This window comes from Lampetra fluviatilis, chromosome 34 (assembly GCF_964198595.1).
Source record: "Lampetra fluviatilis chromosome 34, kcLamFluv1.1, whole genome shotgun sequence".
NCBI classification, from domain to species: domain Eukaryota; kingdom Metazoa; phylum Chordata; class Hyperoartia; order Petromyzontiformes; family Petromyzontidae; genus Lampetra; species Lampetra fluviatilis.
Window position 1 is genome coordinate 1,447,438 of NC_136308.1, and position 23,058 is coordinate 1,470,495.

Below are 23,058 nucleotides of genomic sequence, written 5' to 3' on the forward strand. Positions count from 1 at the left end.
TAAGTAACTGGGGCTCATTCGCTATTCACAAAAGCTCTGTGAATAGTTTGATAATTATGGTGATGATGATGACGACGTACAGCCATTTCGTAAATCCACTGCTGGATAAGGGCCTCTCCAATGTTGTGCCGGTCACGGGGGATGTGTGACCATACTTCACCACGCTGGTGGGTGGGGCGTCCCACAGGCAGTTCAGGCAAGAGCCGTGGCTGGCAGTCGAACGCTCGGGTCGCCGTGCACGGACTGCCATGGCACCATCGCTCCACACGCAGCGTTTACAGGGAAATCATTCGGGAGGCAATAACCGCCGCCACTTATCGTTTCTACAATATCGAATGCACTGCAAGTGTGTACATTGCCGTAGTTGTCAATCGGAACTTGAGCGTGTGGGAGGGATGTTTGTTGCCACGGTTACAAGGCCGGAGGCTTAATAAAAACGTGTGTCACACGTCTCAAAGGCAACATTTGACCTCTGTTCCAGCAAATTTAGTTTGTTCCTGTGAACACCTCATTTCCAAGCCGGCTTTCTTCAGTCAACATTCGTGGTCACTTGCCCACAGGGATCCAATTAAAAACTTTGAATCCAGAAATAAAGAAAATCCAGTAACGAAAAAAAAAATACCGACATTTTATTTATCCTCTGCTCAAACACCCATCCCCTAAGAAGGGTCGGTAATTTTCATATTTAAGGCAATTTTTTTAATCTATTACCGTATAAACTCTCCGATTGAATGAAACCTTTCCACTGATAACCGCCATGGTAAAATGTTTGCCGAAATGCTGAACAGTCTCCCCCCTAAGATGACCGACGTTACGCCTACGCGCGTGCGGCTAGCGCGTGCCGGCGAGCGCGTGCCGGCGAGTGCCCGCGTGTGTTGTCTCGTGTCAGATTACGGCAAAGCAGGCGGAGACAACCGGCAGATTCCCCCCGGGCACCTGGCGAGCATTTTGTCTCGATCCGCCAGCAGGTAATTGAATGTTTTGGGGAATATTTTGCGCGATTTATGTGGCAGTCGTCGCCGCTGCCTTCGTGCCACCGCCGCCGCTGCCGCGTGCGTTATTTACGCCGGCTCGCAATGAGCGATGGTGGCACGCACCGTAAAGCAGGATACACAAAAGTGATGGACTGTTACACGACGCCTGTCCGATCCTTAACGCGCGTCCCAGGCCATGATGCCGGATAGCAAAGCGGCTCTGCCCCCGAGAGAGAGACCGATGGGAGCGTATGCACGTTTGCCCATTCGTTCGTTTACGCATCGCACCTTGTTAAACCAGGTGAGAGCGTGACGACTGGATTCATCAGTCCCGTTGCAAGTGAGAGTGAGATTTCAATTGCGATGTCGCAGCCACTGACGCTTTTATTAATGATAATGACGTTTATTGACCCGAGGATAAATTCAATGAGTGTCGAGAATTTTCAGGAGATTCCTGCATTTACAACCTCACGAGTGATTTTCAGTTCGAAGGTATCCAAGGCATTGAGGATGAGGAAACATCACCGAAAGCACCACACAGATGGCTTCCCAAAATCCATCTCCTGGCCACCCCATAGCTCTGTTTCTCTTTCATAATCGAGACAATTTTTGCAGGGTGCAACAGGACAAATTCAATATCAAATGAGAACTTTTTAAAGTCTGAAATTGAATCGGCTCACATACCCAAAAATTGTTAAACTAAGTGCACGGCCGTCATTGTTGTTATCTCTCGAGTTAGTTAACCACTTGGTTTTTCACTTTTTATTTATTAAATGTCAAAAGTCAACAAACCACTTCCACTGTACAACGTCTTCCGATGGTCGTTCTTTGATTCAAATGAAAACACATTTTTTGTCAACATTTTTTTTTCTGCAGGAGTAGAAAGCGCAAAAGCTTGCACATGTGAAAAACCTGCACAAACAGATGACTAGAGTAGCTCTATAAACATTTAAAATGTTTTATTTGGCCCAGGGAAACTGGAAACACAGCAACCTTATTTATTAAATGATGACATCACAGGTTCGTAGCTTTCTTACCCGCCCCAACTGGACATCTGTGAAAAAGAGCTTCACAGCTCATCGGATTCCTCCTCCAGAAAAAATACAGATTGCGATTCTGGGTCGCTGCTGCCACTTCTCACACCGTAGCGGGCAGCACCGTTTGCTAACTTGTGGGGGCTGTGCCAGGAATTGAAATGTCCCCTCGTCGCGCACTGACTGTGGTCCAGCGGACGAGCGCTCTCACCATGGGGCTGCCAAGCGAGGAGAACGCACATCCTGAGCACAGGCCCAAAGAAGTAGGCCCAAAGAAGTAGGCCCACAATGCCACAGTCATCAACGACGAGGTAGAACGGACACAATTATCGAACTGAGCAAGGTTAAAAGATGGGAAGGAATCCCAGAGTCGTGCAGTTTGGAAGTGCATTTGGTAACGGTGCGACAACACCCAATTTTATTCTACTCTTTCATACAGCAATACGTTCAGGAGCCGAATGCCAATGTCGAGGTGTGCTGGCCGTGACGCGAGGGAGTTCATGTAGTTTTGCTGTCCCTCCGTCGTCAAAGGAGCGTAGCGTCGTCGAAGGAGCGTAGACCACAGTGGTTTACAATGTGGCCCATAGGGCAGCTTTGCATGGCCACAATGGCCCTACTGCGGCTTTGCGGCTTTAATCTCCCACTTTTACGAAGGGGACGTGAGCACGACGACCGTGGTCCGTTTGTAGAGAAAGCATCGCGACGCGGTGGCCACCGGCGCCACCCAAACCGTCGCCCCCCTCCTTCCTCTAACCCGCCCCCGTCACGCACGGGGGGCACGCGCGTGCGTGCGTGCGTGTGTGCATGCGTGTGTGTGCGTCTGCGTGCGTGTGTGTGCATGTGCGTGCGTGTGGGGCGCCCCGCCGACTCACCTGCTGTATCATGACATTCTGCTGCTGCTGGAGGAGCGCTTGCAGCTGCTGCGGAGACAGCACCTGCTGCTGGAGCAGTTGCTGCATCTGCTGTGGGGTGATCACTTGCGGCGTCATCATGGCCATTGACACGGGCACCTGCGGAGGAGACACACGCGGGTTTGGGTTCCCGTCAGTGGGGTTGGTGGGCCACGCGCGCGAATGTCGTGCATGGTTCAGGCAGGTGTCATGCCATGGTACTCGTGGTGGTCTTGGTTTTGAGTCACCCTTGCAATAGAGCTTCTTAGCGCAATGGACTTGACTCGGGAAATGTACTCTTGAGCTTCAGATTCTGTTTCGATGGGGAATTGCATGCGCGTATGTATGTTGAACTTATTTCGCACCGCACGTAGCCGACCGTGCTAATCGGAGGTGTGGGGGGAAGAACAACAAGCTGAAAACAAAAAGCAGCTCTATAGAAATTGGTTTTCGATCAAGATTTAAATGTGGGCATAACTCTAGTGGCTTAATAATATCAGAAGGAAGAGCATTCCAGACAAACAGAAGCGCATGTGAAAGTGCGCGATGTGGTGAGCGTCTTGGTCTAGTACTCTTACACATTTCCACCTGCATCCGAGCCGGTATAAATGTAGCAGAGTACTCGACTTACGTTAGAATTGATTGAGAGTTCAAATACTCGAAACAAAATTGACTTCCGGCAATCATCTATCCAGATCCCCGCACTATCCCCGCACCCATCGGAGGTGGTCTGGGTCATTTGAACTTTTTTTAAATTTTATTCATTCGGGAAATCATTCCCTGAATTTCCAATGTTTATCCAATTCCCCGTTGAGCATTTTGCCTGCTGCAAGAAACCACGGCGCCCCCAAAAAAAACATCCGAAGAACAGCGGAGAGCCCTCAAATTCAGCACGGCTATCTACATACGGTGCGAAAGCAGTCCAACATACCTAGGTGCCAATGCACAGCCTGAAACATGGTCTGCTGGAACTGGTTTTTATAAGACCACGTCTGTGTAATTACTAAAAAACACCTTTGCCCACGAGAGCTCACGTAGGCCTGAATTAATTCCATGTTGATACTTAAGTCCATAACAAGGGCTGGCCTAAGACCTATCTAATGCCGTGTTCATGCTCCTGCAAAGCTGCATTCATACCAGGTGGATGCCGTAATAATGCCTGCGTAAGTCTGTGCCCACACTGGTGGTAAATCTGCATCCACACTCGCTTGTGTAAGCCGAACGCAATAATTCATTAAGCAGCTTTTGTACTTTGCGGAGAAATTATTTCCACGCACACATGCGGGCACACAAAGACAAAGATCCCCCGTATAGCGTGGACAGGCTGTTGAGCCAAGTGTTGTCAGCGAGCACATATAAGGCCGGGACAGCTCACAAGGGGGTGGGTGGCCTGCACCACGCCTACCCGCCTTTGTCTCCCCAGTGGCGATGTTTACACATTGCACCGGGTATTCATTTGAGGCCGAGTCGACCTAGGGGAGACCCGGGACCGATTCAGATAATCGTCACCAGTGTGTTCCGTGAGCGGGAATCGAACTCGAGTGGCCGGGTTCATAGCGCAGAGCGCTAACCGTTCCACTACCGTTCCCCACACACATGCAGGCACACACATACACACACACATAGTGCGGTGAGTGAGCACCTATTATTACTCGGACCAGCATGGCACAAGTGGGGACAGTCAGGCCGGGACTACACTCAGCCACCGCTGTCTCCGTAGCGCTGATGGTTAACGCACCACAACAGGTACCCATTTGAGGCCGAGTCGACCTAGCACGGGTTCTGATACACAGAGCGGTGCACGGGTGCCTCGCGCATCCCTCAATGTAGTGCACCGCGTGTGCTTGAGAGTGAACGGCACTCAGTCGCCTGGTCCAGGCTCATGCGAGGCTCTCGCGACTCTCTCGCGGAGCCCGACTCTCGCGGCGCGTCCCACGTGGCCACGCGCGGTGGCGTTTGCCCATCGATTTCATTTTTGCACGTCACGTAGAGTCGTTCGTTTACGTCGTATGCACGTGTGTATGTTAAACTTCTTTTGCACCGTAGTTAGCCAACTGGGGGAAGGACAACAAACGAAACAGTTGTAAAGGAATAAATTTTCAATCTAGATTTAAAAGTGCGTAGCTGCAGTGGCTTTCTAATAACGGAGCGTTCCAGACGGCCGCAGAAGCACATCTGAAAGCACACGATGCAGTGACCGTCTCTGTTCGATGGTTATAAAAAAAACCGTTAAGGACGTTCTTTTACTCGTGTCAGATACATCAAGGATGCTAACATTAGGATTGGGTGGAAGTCATCTGCTTTGTTGGCCATAAGGCACAGATGGAAATTCTACATTACTATACGAGCCACTCTTGATTTCCCGCAAAGTGGTACTGATTGCATTGACCTCGGAGGGGTGATGGGTTAAGTTGACTCTGAACCAGAATGTGAACTCAACTGCTGTGATGACGATGACGGCGATAATGTGATCACGATCATGATGATGAGTGCCGTCGATTCTGTACTCATGCTCAAATCCACGCTCGCGATCCCTCCTCCTGTTCTCTCTCCCTTTCTCGGTGACTGACTGCCTCCTTCTCTTTGTGAAATAAACACGCCCACTGTTCTGTGCAACGACTTGAGATGTGGTTGTTTCAGATGATATACGAATCGACATTGCATTGTATAATTAATCAAGTGATGATGAGAATGTGATTATGGTGATGGTAATGGGAAGATTGTGGCAATTAAGGAACGATAATAAAAATGGTGATCGTGATGATTATGGGGGTCAGGATTTGAACTCACGACCCCATGATTGTAAGTTTAAACAGTACAATGAAATGCAAAAAAGAAGTATATAACAGGGAAAAATATATTGTCAGGCAGAATAAAAACATAAAGTAACAAAAATAAGTCGTCAATAAAAAATGTGTAATTCCAGATGCATAATCTACATTCTTGACAACGATCACAATTGTGAATTTAACAATTGTGCAAAACAAATATCACAACAGCAGTGGCAACAACATTTCGGATATTAATTTAACAGGCACGCACACACGCGCACGTGCGCAGAGTGCGTGGCTTAGCACGTAACAACAACTTGGCACTGCCATGACGAGAAGGCACCCAGAGTGGCGTACATTTTTAAGCAAACACCACACGACCTCAACGTGCACGCTCAATGAGCGCTCCCCTCGCGATTCAACGTCCCAGGCATCGGCGACGGGAGCCGCCGGGAAGCGAAGCCATTCGTGTTGAAACAGCGGCCGAGAGTTAAACCTGCGCTGCGCGGAGCGGAGGAAATCGCGGCGCCCAAAAAAAGTGCTCTGCAGGCGACCACACGTTTGTAATTAAAAGCGGAGTGAAATCCGCCGCTCGAGAACGCTCGCGTCTATCTGTCGCCGCCCGACTCCCCCAGCGAAAGCGCTCTGCGGGGGGAGAGAGCCCCGGTGGCGTGCGGCGTCTTCCGCGGTGCGCCGCGCGCAATATCCAAGCACGGTGACCCTCCGCCGTGCATTAATTTCTTATATCATTGCCTCCGGGCAAAGAACGATCTCATAACCTCGGCCATTCTCATTCTGCAGTCAATAAGCTCCTCGCACCCTGATTGCCTCCCTCAGCTTATCTACCTTAATTTAAAGCCACAAATGAAGGTCAAACTTTATCACGCGTTCGCCGCCCGCCGGTTAGCATGCGGGATCGTCCGACGGGCGTCCGTCGCTCCGCCGCGCCGTCGAGGCCGCCGTTGGACGGGTGGAGGGGTGGCGGGGGGGGCGGGCGGGCGACCGCGGAATCGCACGCGGGAACCTTGCCGGGGAACCTTGCCAGGGACGCGATCGTGACCGCGTGAGCTTCCTGCCGTTGCGTCCCGGTGGGTTTCCGCGCGCGCGCGACCCTCCTGTCGGCCACGCGGCTCGCAGGGTTTTAGCGAAATCACCAATCGCCACAAAATCCTGTAGCAACGTCCGTCAGATTACATTAAGAAAAATAACAAGAACACGTATTGACTAACGGACATTGATGGACTCACGTTCGCGTCGTTCGACGTGATCTGGTAATTTTTGTCCCGTCGGTGCGCATTTCTGTCACGTTGTTCGCAACATTATTCATTTTTTTACTGCAGCAGCAGCATGAACTGAATATGTTTGTAAATTAAAAAAAATAATATATACATTCAAACGCTATCCCAGGATGTGTATAGTTTTTAACTCATAATGGGATTTAATGCCCATAGGAATTAATTAATTGAGAGTGTGGATCCTGCGACCTGCTTATCTCTGTGCTTTAATTCGAGGCAATGTTTAATGACCACAGGTGAAAAATATAAGCGTATATTTTGTGTATATTGGGCAATTCTTTCACCTATGCCACCACCACCTTTCACAAGCGCTTACATTTCACACCTCAGGTCTTCAGCTGTTGGCATCTATTATATCCCCGGAAGAAGGAGATTAAAATTAAACGAATGTTGATAATTGTACAATCGCCGTGTTCTTTGTTGATCAAATGTAATTTTTGGTTTAAAATGCAGGTTTGCATAAAATATGGCCATGCTATTGTGTGTGCTCTGGGCACAGAAATCACGGGTTCATCTGTTAAATTAATTGCACCGAACGTATGATGATGAATATATATTTATATACACTCATGTGAACGCGTGCGTGCGTGTGCAAGCGCGCCAATTATTACATCGAGAAAACAGTGGTAATATTGTAATACCAAAAAAAATACAAAAAGCACAAAAACGACACACATTTACTCGAACGAAAACAACCACCGCCACATTTGAACTGGCGATCGCAATTAAATGCGCGCGAGATCAACGCCGTGCGACAATCGACTTGAAACAACCATCACCGTGCAATAACAACATCGACAAACCGCCGGCCAAACATTTCGGCCGCTGTTTTTTCAATTGTACAATTTTAACAGCGACTCGTTTAAATTCCCAAACCCACGCAAAAGGAGGGTGCATTTCACGAGGGGGGGGGGAACAAAAAAGAAAACGCAAATTAAGAAACACAAAAAAGTAGCGCACATCTTACCTCTTAATCTGAGGCGCCCCGATGCGCGCTCGTGCTACGGAGGCACCAGACGCCGTCAGAAGAGCTCCCTGTATTGTCTAGCAGCGGGTACCAATCAGCCTTAAGGAAAAAAAAATCCTGCAATCTAAACTGCCGCTCTCCAAGCCGATGCGTGCTGATGAATATTAATACGCCTGAAATGCATGGTAACAGCTACACAAGCCCGTGACGAACAGCTCGCATTATGACAGTTTTTCCGGTCGGCTGTTTCAGAAAGCACGGGGAGCCCTGTGCCCGGAGATTTAGGTGGCCAATGAATACGTCTGCTCCTGGTGCGGATGCACTAAATGCAAATTATATTATCTAGACCCTATCCTGTCAGACATACATCAAGTCTAGTTAAATGAAGGCAGGAAAATTAATAGCTTGCTTGGTTATTATCTTTCCCTGACATGCCATAAATTTAATTTTTACAGACGCTTTCAGTTGCGTTTTAGTTTATGACACGATAATTACAAGTGTAATGTACTTGAGTTGCATAGCAGGCGCGGGAATATTTTTTCCTTCCCCCTCCCCACCGCCCCCTCACTCTCCCCGTGTGCTGTGCGTGTGTATGCGCATGTGTGCGTGTGCGTGTGTGCGTGTGTGCGTGTGTGTGCGTGTGTGTGTGTGCGTGTGTGTGTGCGTGTGTGTGCTGTGTGCGTGTGTGCATGTGTGTGTGCGTGTGTGTGCTGTGTGCGTGTGTCCCATGCCATCTGCATATGAAGCAGGATGCCTAAAAGATTGCAGTTGACCAAAGGCTGCCCAGCAGCATTGGCAGTAATGGTCAATGTGTATTTCACACGTTTTCATTACAGACTATTAATCTGTCTGCTGTCAATGCTAAGTGTGCACGTACGCTGAGACAAAAAGCATCGGAATGAAGGAGCGATGGGATGGGATGGGGGGGTGGGCGAATTCACGACGAACAAAATACTTTTTTTTTACCATCGTGCGGTTTATGTAATTCTGTCAGCTCCATTAACAAGAACAAAAGGGACACCGTGTGCCCATAAAAAAAAACATTTGGCAAAATATATAGAACATTATATACGGGTATATTAACATACGCTGCTGTGTTGAATGTGCATAACTTTCGCGGGGGGTGGATGGTGAGTAGATGCGAGAGGTGACAGATGCATCTGCCGACTCATACAAAGAGAAATATCCCCCGTATAGCCTTGGGGCGAGTGCTGTAGGCGAGCGCCTAAGAAAGCCAGCACGGCACACACACGCGAGGTGGTGCGTGGCCAGAGCCACGCCCGGCAGCATTTGTCTCCCCAGTGGCGATGCTTACACAACATGCCAGGTACTCATTTTAGGCTGAATCGACCTACTCATAATCATAAAGACACGCACATGATATTCACACACCCACAGACACACTGTGTGTGTATAAGCGTATTTGTATAAACACGGTCATATATATTGGAAATGCAGTTTTCCAATGAATGTGTGTATACATGCACACATATATACGTAGACATGAACATACACACACATATAGAGCATGGATCATGAAAATGCATATGTACTGTGATAGTCTGTGTTGTCTGAAAGTTATACGATTACTTATGTCACAGGCCACCTCTGCACGGACAGCAGAAGCTCACGCAATGCATTTATTCACACGCCACAAAGCAGTTACCATGAATAAGATACAAATACTTAAGATATATATTAACTGTTCATGGTTGATCCGCGTGTCGGTGTCAGACAATGGGGGGCTGCTTGACCATACTTCACCGTGCCCGTCAGCAAACACGGGCTGCTGAAGATTCCGCTCGCCACTGATGATAGCCGTGAGCGGGAATCAAACTCAAGTTGACGGGATCAGGGTGCAGTGCACTAACTGCTGCACCACCTCCACGAATAAGACAATTCATTATAACATTCTCATTATAATCCAGGAATCATTAGCATCACCAATACCATCATATGTATGCTCATTCTTACATTATATACAATACATATCTTTCATTAAATATAAGTGATTTCTTAAGAATAATAATAGTGGAAGAGGAAATGTATCTCCTGCTCAAACCATCGATCAGTGAGATGGCATTCGCCTGGGTTGGACACCCCCTCTGATAATGACGGAAATTCCACATTCACATGGCGGGGAAGCCTGCACCTCAAAGGGACGACCCACCCCCGAGTGGGTATCTACTTCGCTGATGCTGGGAGGATGATGGAAAACAATCAACCCCCGTACGGATTCATCACCCATACGGATTTGAACTTCCGAGAGCAAGACCTGCACTCAGACGGAGGCGATTATTTCACACCGGTAAAGTGAACTCACAGACCATTCATGGCCACAAATAAACAATCCAACAGACACTATGCAAGTGGCAACGTATTCATTAATAGTACCAAATGAGAACGCGTATCTATTAATATGATGACAAAACACCAGGGACAGCTAAATTGACTTATAATAAAGGCACGACACACATGTAACCTAAAAAGTCGGTTGAATAATGGCAATGAAAATAGAATCATAGAACTAATTAGACTTCCTGAACGTTAACAATACTAATATTACACGTGCACTTCAATAACAATAGCCATATACAAATAATAATTTGTTCCTATCTATCTAATGTACACATCGTTGAACCATGACTGAGGTAATTTTAAAGTAAGATACAATCCAACACCCCACCTCCCTCTTTTAATTCCTAAACTATGGCGAGACAGTGACTGGCTGTGCTCACCTCACGCTTGAAGCTTCCCTTAATCAGGACAAAACACATTACAGTTCACATCGGGCGTGTCATTTCAGCACTCTGGTGATGTCAACGCATTGATGTCGTAATGGAACCTGGAAGGTCACGGGTTACGTTGCAGTGATGCCACTCGGTTGGTAGCGGTGACAGGTATGGCCGCAGCTTTAAAGTACATCTCCTAATTCTTCTTCTACTGCTCATTATTGTTAAAGAAGCTTCGATCTTGCGTCGAACATTTCCAACGGTGGCAACGTCCGTGCGGCGACCTCACAACCTCCTCCACGAGAGGGACTTCATTTCTCATGGAATCATTTTCTGAAGCCCCCTCTGACCACCCCCCCCCCCCCCTATGGCCTTCCTTGCCCCGCCTCGAAAACGAGAAGATCCCGCGGGGAAGGAGGGAGGGAGGGTGGCGCAGGACATACAGGAGCTCAGCCCTGGACATCTCCGATTGAAATCAATCCCCTGGCCGGTAACGGGCAGCATTAGAACATTGCACCTCCTCAGCGATGGGTGATTCATGGAGAACCCACATGCCCATCATCACCATCACCACGATCATCAAGTTCAAGTTAATTTATTAGGTATAGCCCTGTGAGCCATTCGGCTCTTGAATCGGGTGCAACCGCAACAAACAAAAACATGAACTAGAATACATCTTATAGTGACTATGTGCAAACAGAAAATCCAAGAAAAGACAGCATCATCATCATCACCACGATCATCATCACCATCACAACCGAGTTGTGTTCCTATCCGCGGTGCGTTGTGCGCGTTTGGTGGCTGTTTGCTTGCTGCCCTCAGGGCCGGCCCTCCGCTGCCCGTGGGGCGAGCGCCTTCACGTCGGGGGGGAGAAGCGGCGCCGGTAACGACGCAGGGAGCGGAGCTCTGCGCTCTCCTCCCCCTCGTGCCGAGCCGCGCTCCCTACCGCGTGACCCCCCCCGTGCCCCTCAACCCCCTCGTCACCCCCCCCCTCCCTCCCCCCACCGACCGGCCCCCAGCCCCCACCCACTCTTGCCCTGAGGGGCCCTGCGAGCAGACATCACGGCAGCACAAAGCGGCGCAAACGAGCATCTAATGAGGCTCGACGCGCCTCCACCTCCCCACTCACTCCACCTTCCTTCCCGTCGTCTCTCCCCCCTCTGCTCCCACCCACGGACCTCCCCCTTCACCCCCTCCCCCCTCCTTCGAGGACTCGTCCACCCGGCCGGCCCCAGCAGAACCCCTCCCAACCACAACCACCACAACCACCACGCACGCACGCAGGACATTACGGGACGTGCAGGCCGGCCTGACACGATTGCTGTCGAGGCAGGGGGCCGTGGCGCTGCTGACACCGCCGTTAGCCGCTTGGCGCAGAGCTCCGCGGTCGGAGCCCCGCGGCCGCCCTGGTTATCGCTTGGGCGTACGTGAGAGAGAGCTTCATAGCTTATCGGATTCCTCCCGTCTCAATACATTATTGCGGTTTTGATTCTGAGCTGCGCGTGGGCGAACCCCTAAAAGCAACGTGCCGCCCGCTTCAGAATGGACGTTAAAGATTCAGTTTGTCGGTGTCACGGTCCAAATGTGACAAATGAGAAAATTACCCCCGAACCACTTAATTAGGTTAACCACAGAGCCTCATCGCCGCCGGACCGCCTCCCTCCCCCTACTGGCGGACTATACCCGTCTGCAAAAACCTGCGGCCTTGGTGATAAGTCTTTCTGTGAGAAGAGGGCAAATACCGAACGTAACCCATAATTACAAAACTCCCAGTGTGTCCGAGCTCAGTTGCGCGTTCGGCATGCTGTCCGACGTTTTTCTCCACGTGCCGGGGAGCATCCTGCACAGAGCTAAACATCTGGCCTATTTTTTAGGAAAAGCCCCCAGAGCAGTTTGGGTCGAAACGTCGGACATCGTGACGAACAACACGCGGCAAAAAAACCAGAAAACCCGTCAGAAGGATCTGTGTATTATTGTTGTTCATCTCTCCCTCTGCACAGAATCGACATCTCGCGGATCTGTGTCTCCTATACATTGCACCCATTGGACTCCATTGCAGGAGAGGCTTTTGTCTCAATGGGCTCTCACCTGGTTCTAAATAAAGACCCCCCGCTGCCCGATTGCATTTGCAGAGCCACCAGAGGCTCCTCGTGTCGCGTATATTCGAAAGCCTCGTGAGATTTCCAAGAAATCCTCCTCTGAAGGTCTCCCAATGGCAAGGGGTGGGGGTGGTTGGGGGGTCACGGAGGCACTTGAAACCTGCGGTCCGGAAAAGCCTTCGATGTATAAATAGCTTAAGCACGGCCACTTGAACTCCCCCCGCCGCTGCCATGGGCCAACGGGCGAGAGACCACGCAAGTAGCGGGCCCCCTGAGTGGCCAATTCTGTTTTGTGCGACGGCCGGTGGCGACGGCGGTGGCACGAACCGCCGCTCTCGCTTCCCGGCGCTTTTAATCAGCGGCACTTAGAACAAAAAAAGAAGAGACGTTCACACCTTCACGAATGAGAAGGGTAATGAAAGAAGACGATGTTTGACGACGATGATGATGATGATAACAGCGACGTGTTTGATAAGTAGCCAGGGTAATGCACTTGATTGGAGTGATGCGATGTAGTGTTGCAGATCGGTAATGATACATTGCTGTGCATTTCGTCGAAAAATCATGCAACCGCATTTTTTGAATAGATAATCAAAATAAAAACCGTCGTAATAATGAGGGTCCTGCTGTACTCCTCTTGTCTGGCAATCAAAATATTTAGTTTGTGTAGAATCAGACATTGCGGATCAGAAAGATACTTTTCGGCTGTAAACTACATTCGTATCCACATATTTTTCTAGTTAATGGCAATCTGCAAGAATGCATATTTCTCAGAATGTGCTTAACAAATACTGGGGGAATAAAACTTTTCCTTTCATTTTCGTGCGGGGTGATTTTCTGGTGAATTTGAAGTGCCGAGTCTTTCTTTCATTTTTTTTTTACCGGTATCTGCGTGAAATTTCCACGGCAAAAATAAATGTTGCACACTCACAAGAATGAAAAACGAAAGTGGCCAAGACAAACACGTCGCGAATTTAACAAAAAAAAGTATACCGCAAGACAGCAAAAAAGATGCGTTTTAAACAGACGCAGAATAATCTTTAAAAAAATAAAAAATTTTGGCACTTTGTCCGTATAAGCGTTACAATCGCAGCATTATTCCAAGCAACGTTTAAAATCCAATTGCAGGACATGTATTCCCTCATTAATTTACCAGTTACCACCGACTGCTGAACATTATTGCAGAGTGTTAACCTTACTCTCCTCCCCTGTGCCAAACACAGAGCCACCCCCTTGGAAACAGTTTAATTACTGCGTTAGACCCTAATGGGTTCCTCATTACTGTGGATAAACTAAATTACACTGTTCATTTCTGGCAAGCTCTAATTACAGGCTCAGGCAATGGTGGGCTCTTTTAAACCCATTTATAGCGCAATGTCCTTTCATTCTCCCCCCCCCTCCCAGACTGCTAATGAGCCTTGAGGCAGGCTGGAATTAAGCTCTGTATATCAAAAGAGCGTGGTTGATGCATACATGGGTGCGTTATATTGGTCAAATCTCCCCAGACAATTTTTTTTTCAACTTTTTCACAGATAATTTTCCATTTCAAATCTACTGCGTCTTTTAAAACAACTGAAAGGCTTATAAACCTCTCGTGGTTATATATAAAAAAAAATATTTAGCAACTGAAATACATGCGGTGAGAAATGAAAATGGTTATTTTTACCCCCCTCCATGAGAGATAGGTGGATTATGGAGAGATAGTAGATTGACGATGACGGGGAATTTGAACAGACACATGACAACGAGTACTTTATATGTGAAATTACTTTTAACATTTTCAACAAAAACCTGGGAAAATGCAAGTAATCTTATGTATAAAATGTCGGAAGAAAAAACAATTAACAAAACTATATATAACTAACACCGATAATGCGTTAACCACTACATTTTAAAATTACTCCACATGAAGACAATACCTTATTATACTCCACTTTGTCAACATTGTGACCGTCAATAACGCAGGTTTGTAAAACATTATCTTGAGATACGTCTGTATTTGGATGCATCGTAAATCTAATTTATCTAGGCCCCAATCGAATAAGAAAATGTCCATGGGAAGGCTGCAAGCTGGTTTAATAAAGCGTGTGTAGATTGCCTGGCACATGAATTAAAATGTCCACAGCTATCTCGTCGCGTTCAAAAATTCCCAATCCGCAGACTCTCAAGGGACGTCCATAAATGACGTCACGCGATTTTGGACAATTTTGACCCCCCACCTCGTCACACGGCGTCACAAAAAGCCAGACCCCCCCTCAAATATGACGTCACAAAGCTCTGCCCCCCCCCAAAAAAAAATAAAAATAAAACATTCTTCAAATCGCTTGAAACTATTGTCATTGTAGTGCGTATTTTATGTGCCGCTGCATTCTGCTGTTGTAGGAGAAAACATTTATAAAAAAGTCTATTTAATTAAGTATAACGTGTTGTCTATATTTATTTAAAGTTGCGCATTTTGATGTGACGTCACATTTCTCAAACCCCCCCCCCCCTCGTCACACATCGTCACAAATGTCTGACCCCCCCCCCTAGGTGCGTGACGTCATTTATGGACGGCCCCTCAGATGAGAGTCCCGTGAGCGAGCACCTATTGAGACCCACGCAGGCAGCTGAAGGGCTGGTGGTGACGGGCACCACGCTTGCCCGGCTCCGTCGTGGTCACTAGCATTGCGGATGATGACCAGGGATCGAACCCAGGTGCCTGCGATCGTGCCCTAAATGTTCCCCTGACGTACTTTTTGGTCTTTTTCGTTAAAGTCATGTAGGTAAAAAACTAAATGAATTAAAATCAAAAGAACTAAATTAAATCACGACGTTTCGGAGGGAACACAAGCGTCCCTCTTCAGGTGGAACCGCCACAGCAAAATTACTGTAGTGAATAAATTAAAAATGACTGTACCTACGTGACTTTACCGAAAAAAACAAAAAGTATGGATCCTTGCAGTCATGAAAACTTCAAATCTAGAATTCCCCTGACGTGTTTTCGGTTTCGACCGCGTGTTGCCTGCCACCGTGTCTGGCGCTTCGCTACAAAGCACAACTGCAAAAACCTACACAGCTGGACTAATTGTATTATTGCCCCCAACGAAGACAAAGACCCGAACCCCCCCGTATAATCTAAACAGACTGTTGGGGAAAGTGATGATAACGAGTAGCAGTCATGAGTGAGAATTTCACTGAGGTCACTGTGTTCACAGCGCAGTGCGGTAACCACTACACTACCGCTCCCGACACAGACAAGTTTACACACAAGCACACACAAGGTACATAGATTCTCGCTTTGAGATCTGAACACCTAAATAGATATTCTAGTCCTTGAAAAGACATACCAATTATGACAATGGGATCTGATTCGGTTAAAATAAAGCAATAAAAAAACCAGCAAGCGAAAATCAAGTCGTACTGTTAGATTAATTAATAACAGCCACAACGACGCCTGATTTTATCATCTTTATTGATAACGATCACCAACTTGTTGTTCCATCATGAGTCGCTGACTGACCACCGTCAAAATATAATTATTTTAATAAAATCAACCATAGTCTCCATCCTTAGCAACGAGCAGCTGCACAATTATGACCAGATTAAAAACTGACATCAGTGTTTCCATTACCTCTGGAAGTTACAACAGAGGGAATTAATTGTAAGTTGATCGCATGAAGTTACCAGAGTTGGGAGAAGAGAAGACGTACAACACACAACCTACGATCGGTTCTCTTATAGAACTAAAGAAGATAAAAGAGGATCGACTGACTTTTATAGACGAGTGTGGCACATCTTAACGAACATTATCGCACTCCTTTTATTTTAAGACCTCACCGTAAATCGTTAAGCGAATCAAAACTGTGAAGTTGTGCTTAAGCTCAATATGGGCGTTTGAAGTTGCGGTGGGCTGTGATCCAGAGGCTCTACCCGGGTCTCCCACGAGGCCTGGATTAGATCAGAGTTTACCATAACTGCTCCATGATCTGGGACGCCTCCCGCTGTGGCACAGTAGCTCTGGGTGTTTTGCAGAAAAACCCAGAAAGCCAAACGAGACCTCATTCGCATCGTCCACAGGCGCTAGCGACGCGCGCGTTGCGGGGGGAGGCAGGCAGAGCAGCGGTTGGGGCATTGCGTTACGGAACCGGGCGACCTGACTTTGATTTACTAGCTCACGGACGGTTTCAGCGGCGAATGACGGATCTCGTCTAGAGCCCTTCCCCGAGATCAACTCGACCTGGAATGATTGCCCAGTGTGTTCCGTAAACAGTAATGGGGAGACAAAGGTGGCTGGGTGTGGCGCTGGTCACACCACCCTCTTGTGCCACACTGGTCTTAATGGATGCTCACCAACGAGACTGTCTGTCTGTCTCTCCGGTTAAACGGGGGATCTGTATGGCTCTCCGATGTTGACTCGGGTTGTACCGCGTGATTTTTGACATGGTGTCTGACGTTTCGGCCCACCTGATTGGGGCTTCACACACGGGAGTGACACGCGGTTACAACCTTCAAAAAAAAAACCATCGAAGGGCTGCATGGCAAAAAAAAACGCCGAAAAATCCTACAAGGCAACAGATCCATGAGTATTTGTCAATTTGACAAAACAGCGCCTCCTGTGATTGTCACGTTTAATATGTGCTCGCAAACAGCACTTTCCCGAATAATTTATATGGCTAAACGGAGGAGGGGGCATATTTGCCTATGTGTGATCATGCACCAACTACACTGGCCTCCAATGCCCACTTTAAACAATGTTCCATATTTATTGAGCAATTCAAGCCGGGGGAGGTTGTTGCAATGAGAGGCAATGTGCGTGCATAATACACTCTGCAAAATACGCATTCAATGCACTCTTGACTTCAGACCAGAGGCACGTCATAAACCTCCCGCCGTTGGTGTGAGAAGAATGCAAGTTCTCACAGGGAACAATACGAGTTCCACTCGAGCCTCGTCGTAACACCTTCTGCTGCTGCCCATTTGGAATCCTTCCAAAAACTGCCCTGGAGCAGCTGCCTGCCAAAGTTGTTGAGTAGTATTTGTTAGCGAGTTAAAACGTACGAGTGTCATGCCCCCCCCCCCCCACCTCGCAAGTGCGGGCGTTCTCCGGGCACTCTCTGAGTTTCCTCGCACAATCGACACGCAGAGTTGGAATTGGGCAATGCTAAGGAATCCTCTTCTGGAAAAGCCATGAGGCTCGGTGGGGAGATTTTGTATGTTGGGAGTCTCTTCTTAAAGTGACTTCAAGTCAGGTTGATCGGCGAGGCCTCTCATTGGACGGTAACTGGCTAAGCTTCGGAAAAATGGGAAGGTGCAGCTCCACTAAAGGGAGCTCTAGGTGAGGGCATTTGGCCTACTTGTCCATGTTGGCCAGACACCTTGGAAGAGGTGGCAGACCCGACACTTTATCTCACTGCTGCTGGGTTAGAGAGAGAGGCGAGGATGGGTATGAGAAGCCTGCCTCATGGCTTCAGCTGCCGTGCGGGATATCGAACCAGGAACCTCTCTGGATTGCCAGTGCAATGTGCCAACCATGAGACCACATCTTGACTTAGCCCCCCTTTTGTCCTGATGACGACCATTTATGTTGCGATCGAAACGTCGTGGTTTTTTGTTATTTTCTTTGAACCTATCTACGCGACTTTACCGAAAGACCCAAAGAACATGAGACCACAGCAGCATCATCGGCCGTATCAGCACGAAGCCAGCAGCACTCTGCCCCTAGGTTCAAATCCAGGCTGCAGCCACCGCGGTAATTAAAGCAATGCGGATAGGGCAACAGTGGTGCAGCGGAATCAAACTCACGTTGCCCGGGGTTCTATGCACAGCGAGGAAACCACTACACCGCCGCTCTCCACGTGATTTAAAGAGTGATAGCAAATGTGATTTCGTGAAGCGTTCGCTGTGAAGACGACGACTCGGATGAGCCGCCGTTCCATTCCTTGCTTGCTGTCCGTCAGCAAGCAAGCCCTTCCGTGGCCGTGCCCACTCAACGTTCTGAACGGGCAACGTGACGCGTCTGTTCTCCCCTTCCTCTCCTTCACCGGATCAAGCACGCACGAACGCACGAGGCAATGCAGCAACCAAAGCACGCGGTTAAAAAGAAAGGCAATAAAAAAAAATTAAATCCATTAATCCTTTTCAGCCCTCTCACTCACTCACTCGCTCGCGAATTATTAATTTATTTGGGGCCACCACCGCCGCCACCGCCGCCGCATTATACTTTCCCGGGGGTATCTCTGGCGAGATGAAGGCTCTTGTTTACAGAGAGGCCCCTTGCGGTGGCGCTGGGGGTCACTCGCGACAACGCAGCGCGCCGCGCGCGCACGCCCGACACGCCCGGCACAAAGGAGAGGCTAAATAATAATAATATGTATCAGTGCGCAGCACGGGGCCACGGGCGAGCCGATGGCATTGTCACCGGCGCCGGCATCAATTCCAAATGGGGTACATGTGACAGCCGTGTTAAAGAGGGGGTGGAATCATTGTTGGATTCGCGCAGACGCAGATACACACGGAGACAAAGATCCCCGTTTAGCCTTCCACGTGTGGGGTAAATCACTCACAGTCACAGGCTGCTGGCGAGAATTCTGTTAGTGAGCGCCTGCTAATGTCGCGGGGAGGGGGGGGGCTGGTGGTGAGATACAGCACACCGGGCCCATCCCTCCCTGGTCACCCGAATGCCGATGTTAACACACACCGCACCGATGTACTCGTTTAAGGCTGAGCCGACCTAGGGGAGGTCGATGCTTATACATCGCTCCAGTGCAAAACGAGTACCAACTCTCGCCACCGTTGTCTCACCAGTGCTGGGGAGACAAAGGCGGAGAGGAGTGGTGATGGCCACAGTAACCCTTCAGGTGCCATGTCAGCATTTTGTAGGTGAGACAAAGGCGGCCAGGTTAGGCGCCAGCCACACCAGCCCCCGCACGTACCGCGCTGGCATTCGTCGTTGCACCAACAGCACCCGCTCGCCCCTATCTCGAGTCTGGAAGGCGAAGCGGGTGAGAAGCGCGCCCGTCACGACTTCTCCGTCACACCAGTCCCGACGACGTCGTCTAGCGGTGACCCCCCCCCCCCCCCTGTCAACGCTCCCTCGACTCTAATCCGTCGAGCGCTCGCCGGACGAATCGTCAAATCCCAACAGTCGCCCGTCCAGCAGAGCCCGGAGCGCTGTGCACTTTGTCGCGGGATCGACCGTGAACATCGGGGCGGCTGTTGCCTTCTGCTCTCTCCCCACGCGCGGTCATCAGCGACTGCACCGACACCGTCAAATAACACGCAGCGAATGTTATTTATTTTACTTCACCAGGTAAGACCCCACCGAGCTATTTATCTCGTGTTCAGAAACGGCCTGGCCACAAATGATAGCTTGACGAAATGGATCATCATCATCCTGTGGAAATGTATGGCAGCCAAATAGTCTGAACGCGTGATGTTGATTCTAAATGTGGAGGGAAAACCCGGAGGAACCGGAGAAAAATCCACGCACCCACGGTGGAGAACTTGCAAACTCCAAATATACAGCAGCAGGCGTCAGGGTCGGGATCGAACCCACGACCTCCTGTAGACCAGGCGAGGTAGTTAACATCTCGCCACCTTGGCACGCCTGTGATCGTGGGATAACCCTCACGCCCTGCCACCCGAGTTTAGGGTTTCGGAGGTGCTGGCCACACACACCCAGCGAGTGAGTACAGAGCAGCCAGCAACCACACGGGCGACAGCAAGTCCTTATCGAGGGGGTCGTGGGTGCCCAGACACCACCAACACGTTCAGATGTGGCTAAGAGACACACTTGTACAAGAATTGTGATTTTTTTTTTAAGTCGGCATATTTTCTCCCATCGACAATGTGACACGAACAACAATTGCGCGGGATGACGGACCCATTACATACACAGTAGCACGCAGTAGACTCAGTACTGAGGACAGCAACACCCCAGCAGCTCGCACTACATGCGAACACGTTGTCTGGCTGGATGGCCTGGGTGGATTCCTGTCCGGCTGGGTGCCGCGCTCCGAAATGCGGGTTGTGCGGTGGTGACTTCACCGCTCGCATCTGCGCGATGACATCACCCGCGGTGTCGAGTCGGGCTGCCGGCTTCGTGCCGACGTCACGCCAAGCCACCCACCCTCCCACCCTCCACTCTGGCCGTGCATCCCACGCAGATGTGCGGGATTACTCAATATTCACCACGGACTCTCGCTATCATCATACCCACACGGAACTACCATAGCGCGTGGAATCAAAGGAGGGAGGTGAGGGAGGGATATGGAGGAGGGAGGCCAGGGAGGGAGGGAGGAGGGAGGTGAAGGCGGGAGATCGAGGAGGCATAAGAGACGGAGACGGTCACGTGGTGAGAGTGACGGGGCAATGCAATGGAGGGGACAAATAGGGCACAACGGAAAGAGGAGAGCGAGGTAAAGTGACAAGCAGAGGGAGGGATGATTAGGGAGAGCCAAGAGAGATTGAGACGAGGAAGGGAGAGGTGGGGATAAGGAGAGCGAGGGTGAGAAGAGGTGAGAGAGAGGAGCAGGGAGATAGGGCGGAGGGCAGTGGAGGGAGGAGATGAATATATAGGGAGAGGAGGGGACGGGAAGAGATAAACGGAAGAAATCGAAATAAATTGTGATACACAGTGCAGAGAAGGCAAGTGAAAGGTGGAAAGAGATGGGGCTCTATATAAGATTAAAAGTTTTGCTGGCTGGCCGCGAGGGATGGACGGACAGTCACGGCCAAAGGACGTGTGGGTTGCTCGTTAAATGCAAATATAACATTTCAACTCCACTCACAAATAACCACCGGAAACCATTCCGAGAATTTCTGCAGCCCCCCCGTGTAGAGATCAGTGAGCCAAGGCGACTCCATCCACTCGCTCTCACTCGCAGAGACCACCTGCATTGGCAAATAACGAGGCAGCGGCATCTACAACGTAACCAGTCATCACCGGGAATCATTCGCCCGCTGCTGGTGAGGAGTTCCCCAACAACGACTTCCAGCACGTGGCTGCGCCCCTGGTCCCAACCGCGAAGCTTCGCTACCGTACAACCTCCTCGATTAATCGAGCCTTTTATTACAGGGCACCGCGAACCAACGCCACCCACTCCTGTTAGCCGTACCGTGCCGCCTAGAGGCTCATAATTACAAGGGGGGTGGAGGGGGGGGCTGGACAAGCTTCTTCCTGCGAGCGCTCCTCTGCAGGTGTTTACAATAAGGATATGACAAGCCGACTTTTCAACCGGGCAGAAATGTTTGCTCAGTGTCGCGGGGGGGGGGGCAGAAAAACAGCACCTGTGTGCTGGAATGTGTTTACCTTCGCTGTCTCCATTACTCCCGATTCCTGACCCCCCCACTCCCCCACCCCCTGGCATTCAGATTCGATAAATTAAAACAGACCCCCCTCGAGTAAAAACAATTGCTTGGGGGGTGGGGAGTGCGAGGAGAGAGAGGCACGGGAGGCGAGGGCAGAGGTTGTACGAGAGGGCTGGCGAAAAGTCTGCAACAGTACGGGATTGAGGATGAGGCTGTCAAAATGGCAATCAACCTTCGCGCGTCTCGTCGTCTCCTTTGGAGAGGAAAATACAAAAACAAGTGAGAGAGACATGCTGCGATGATTGAATGTTGTTTTCGGTTTTTTTCGGGAAGGACATGATGGAAGTCGACTGGACAAATTAAGTGAACACGCACACGTGGGGGAAACGAAAGACGAGAGTGTGAGAAAGTGTAACAATGCGTAGAAATACATTTCAACAAACAGGCATGAGACCTGTCAATCCATTCGCGTGAGTGTGAGGCCCGTTCGATTTTGACAAAGAACATTGTTGAGGAATAATATGTAGCTGTATAGCTTAAAAAAAAACGTACATAGTCCGTGTCAATCCACTACAAGTGGATTTGATCAAGGGTTGTAAATCACGTAGGCCACGTGCCTGTCATTTATTATCTGGTCGAAGCATTCTGATTGGCTGGCGAGGCCAAGGATCGCCCACCGCATCTTCTGATAGGCTCCCTCCACCCTTGAGTGACGTCGGGACATCAGGGGGGGGGGGGAGGGGCCCAGTGTGGGGTGAGGGGGGCAGAGGGAAGGGGGCACGCGGGGTGCATGGCACGGGTAGTCGGGCGGTGTTGGTCAAATAAAAGTCGAAATTGAATTTGAACTCTTAATAACACTGGCATTTTTGCCAAATTAATGTATTTTTGTGATGGTTGTCTGTGCAGTGCCTGAGCCGAGACTATTGGACTCTCGCGCACTTGAGATGGCCAACTCGCGTCAACCCATGCAGACGATCCCCTTTGGTTCGATCTTCCGCGAAGCTC

At 49.5% G+C, this 23,058-nt stretch overlaps 1 protein-coding gene across 1 annotated transcript in view; it reads right to left on the bottom strand.

Annotated features, from left to right (window-relative positions):
* Window positions 1–23,058, bottom strand: part of LOC144944273 (forkhead box protein P1-like) — a 345,410-nt gene that overhangs the window by 140,667 nt on the left and 181,685 nt on the right. Inside the window, exon 5 of the mRNA XM_078872291.1 lies at window positions 2,881–3,018. Coding sequence (XP_078728417.1) covers window positions 2,881–3,018 — 138 coding nt within the window. The remainder of the gene's footprint in view (window positions 1–2,880; window positions 3,019–23,058) is intronic.